The 3,071-nt window shown below is 39.7% G+C and overlaps 1 protein-coding gene across 1 annotated transcript; it reads right to left on the bottom strand.

The window, feature by feature from the left end:
* Positions 1 to 442: 442 nt before the first annotated feature.
* On the bottom strand, positions 443 to 3,071 carry LOC7455239 (WRKY transcription factor 55-like). The gene is made up of 3 exons (XM_052449326.1): positions 2,420 to 3,071; positions 1,789 to 1,920; positions 443 to 1,350 (listed from the first exon to the last, which is right to left on the bottom strand). Exons 1-3 carry the CDS (start codon positions 2,944 to 2,946, stop codon positions 864 to 866), a joined length of 1,146 nt encoding a protein of 381 aa, XP_052305286.1. The 5' UTR covers positions 2,947 to 3,071; the 3' UTR covers positions 443 to 863.

Raw genomic sequence — 3,071 nt, 5'->3', positions numbered from 1 at the left:
TCGTTGAAGTTTCTCATTTAAGTTAACATTGAGTGTGAAACCAGGTGGCCAAATGTCGTCATGGCATTAGCTACTATTTGTTGACTAATGGACCACATGGTCAATCTACTACAAATCAAAGACGAGGCTTTAAAATAACCAAAATCTAGAGTTTAATGGGTCAATATTTTGACCGAATTGATTGAGAGGATACTCAAAGATTTTAAGCATACTGTTTATGTGAAATTAGGACACACGTATCAGGTCATTAATTGGTCAATCAGTCATCCTGTCGAGCTAGCGAATATTGTTAGCGATATATGAACAAAGACAAAGTCCTAGATAAAAACTTTTGTATGATATTAATTTTAATCCAGGTTTAGTATCAACAGTTTATTGGTGATTCATATTTCTTAATGAGCAAGGTATGCAATGCTGCCTCGAAAAAGCCAAAGGTAGAAGATTAGCATGGAAGAAACCTCGTACTCTTTATTCTTACAGAGGCTAGCGAGTTACACTGTTCTTCAGTACAGACAGATAAGTGTACACAACTGTTGATGACAAATGTCTACACCAACATCTGACTGACATGTACACGTTTAAGGATGATCTTTGCATAAACTACTATGATGAGATTTCTTGCCTGCCCATGAAGCAATCAACCAATATGAAACGAAAAAAAAATTGCTATCAAAATCATACTCGCTAACCCAGCAAGTCCCACGGAAAGAGAAGAATCAGTACAGCCATGTTTACAATTTCAAATCGATGCCTTAATTAATGAATTGACCTGTCAATTTGAGAAACTATGTTTTCCCCTCAAAGAGACAGCAAATTAAAGGAAATCCATCCATTCTAACTAACTAGCGCTCCTGTTAGGCCTGTCAATTGTTTTTGTCGCTTGGCTGATCTCTTTTTTCTTCCGAGATGGAAGGGAAAATAAGTTCCATGCTATTGGTGCTACTACTGCCAGAATTAAACATGGCATCAGCCATATCTGTTATAGGGTAATCAGCTTCTTTACCATATCGACCAACAGTGGAGGGACCAGCCGCACCGCCGCTACTACCTGCAGCCATGCTGCTGCTGCTGCTGCTGCCAGCACCACCTCCAGGACCCAGACGAAATTCCAGTACCCATCTGCCTAGAGAAGTTGCTGTGGATGGTTGAGGCTGACCAATCATAGTTTGGGCCATCTCTTGAGTAATTCCCGGTGCTGGTGGTGGAGCTGATGGTGCGGTGGCAGACAAGTGGCAAGTGTGCTCGCCACGGTATACTACTTCCAATCTGCAGGGATCGTCATCAAGTCGCTGAACTTGTTTCTTGGCTGGGCAATGGTACAAGTTTTGGTTGGTGCACCTGTAGTAGGCCCTGAAAGGGACAACAGATTATAGAGTTAAAATAAAGAACATACGTCAATGGCATAAGTAGTCCTAAACAAGATGATTTTAATCAACTTGGTCAATTTGATTTTTCTAAATCTCACTCCCAAGTCTATTCATGCCATGGCATGGAAAATGATATGCTTGGGGAGTTTTCTAAGCGCGAGACCATTTCCCAATAAGCAGTCAATGACTCAATCTTTTAGTTGGTTGTGTACCAAGTCAATGTCTACTGAAAGAAAGGTAAAACCTAGCATGAAGAAAACGCAAGTTTAATAGTATATTATGAAAAGACTTTCAATGCCTGAGAAGAGCAGCATACATATCTTAATATTCTATGATTTGAATGTGTCATATAAGATATATATGTTTTCTAAGAAAATCTAAAAGAATAAGATTTCCTCTCAGCCATTCACATTGTAATTACCTCGGAAACTTTGACCCCAGAATCTCTTTCTGCCCATATTTCCTCCAAGAGAAACCATCTTCCGGTGGGATTTCAGTATTGCCGAACTGTTGAGCAGGTACCCTCACCGTTCGTTTCTCGGCATCATCATTCCTACACGTTTAGAATTCATAGCAAGATAGTCCTTAGCCTAATAAAACGAATTCGTACTTGTTAATCATGACCCGCTTAAGCTTGATCTCCTTTATCAAGATAGGTTCTATTTTCATGATTCCAAAACGGAATACAAATATATAGTGTATATGGTATGCATGAATATACATACCTGAGTCTGTATATTCAACATTTTCATGGAAAACAATATGTATGGCGCGAAAACAATGCTACCGACCTCTTTTCCAGGGAAAAGGGTTAAATGGGCTTTGCTTTTATGATCTACTTTCCATACAATTTCCTTCGGCAATTGGCATGGGAGTTGTAAAACACATTGAACTACGTTTAATTGGTTCAAATGGATGATTCCGAAGTAAAACACAAGTAATCTATATATATATATATATATATATAGATTACGTACAGGAAAATGTTACAGTGACTGAAGTTTTGATGATATGCAAAAATCAAAACGAACATAAGCATTGAATTCTCTCACCTTATTCGCGGTCTTTTTGAGGATGATGAAGAACCTCTGCCAGAATCTGATGCATCCACTGCCTGGACATCTGATCTGCTACCTGATTCAATAGCTAGACCTCCTGATCCCATCTGTATTCCTCCACCTATCTTACTCTCAATCAATCCCAAGGCACTCTCAGCCATAACGCCTTGCGTTTGATGAAACAACGTCTCCGCCGATGTGCAACTAGTCCCTAGCCATTCCTGTAAGATAGGATCAATATTCTGCTGTTGCTGTAAGTCCTGTGGCTCACGAAACAACATAGGATGAGGGTAGAAAGTGGTGCCTAGTTGATGAACATGTAGCCTCTCCTTGGCATTAGCGAAAACCCTAATGATTTCCTCACACGACCTTGATAGAGTTTCTGGTTGGCTGGCTGAGTTTGCTAGGCTTAATTCAAGGTCTTTAGCTAGCTTGCACCCATGAAGAATAAGAGAGATGGTGTCATCCATGGTTTCCTGTTGTTTTTTAGTGCTTTTTTGGATGATCTTTGATGGGAACATAGAAGAAATTTAAATGGGGGCAATAATGGAGCTTTTCGGTGAGCTTTCTGTGTTAGTGCTGCGGTACTTCATCTTAGAGAAAAAGTGGGTAATTATTCAAAGTATTGATGTATCTATGACACGGT

The sequence above is a fragment of the Populus trichocarpa genome, chromosome 19 (genome assembly GCF_000002775.5).
Source record: "Populus trichocarpa isolate Nisqually-1 chromosome 19, P.trichocarpa_v4.1, whole genome shotgun sequence".
NCBI lineage: Eukaryota > Viridiplantae > Streptophyta > Magnoliopsida > Malpighiales > Salicaceae > Populus > Populus trichocarpa.
The sequence above is the reverse complement of the archived record's forward strand: the minus strand, read 5'-3'. Positions and strand labels throughout refer to the sequence as shown.

Bases quoted from the DNA above. Each gene is read 5' to 3' on its own strand.
- LOC7455239 (XM_052449326.1), bottom strand. From the start codon at position 2,946: ATGTTCCCATCAAAGATCATCCAAAAAAGCACTAAAAAACAACAGGAA. The intron at 1,921-2,419 runs GTGAGAGAATTC...CTAAACGTGTAG, and splicing joins TCAAAAAGACCGCGAATAAG to GAATGATGATGCCGAGAAAC. The intron at 1,351-1,788 runs GTAATTACAATG...TGTCCCTTTCAG, and splicing joins CTGGGGTCAAAGTTTCCGAG to GGCCTACTACAGGTGCACCA.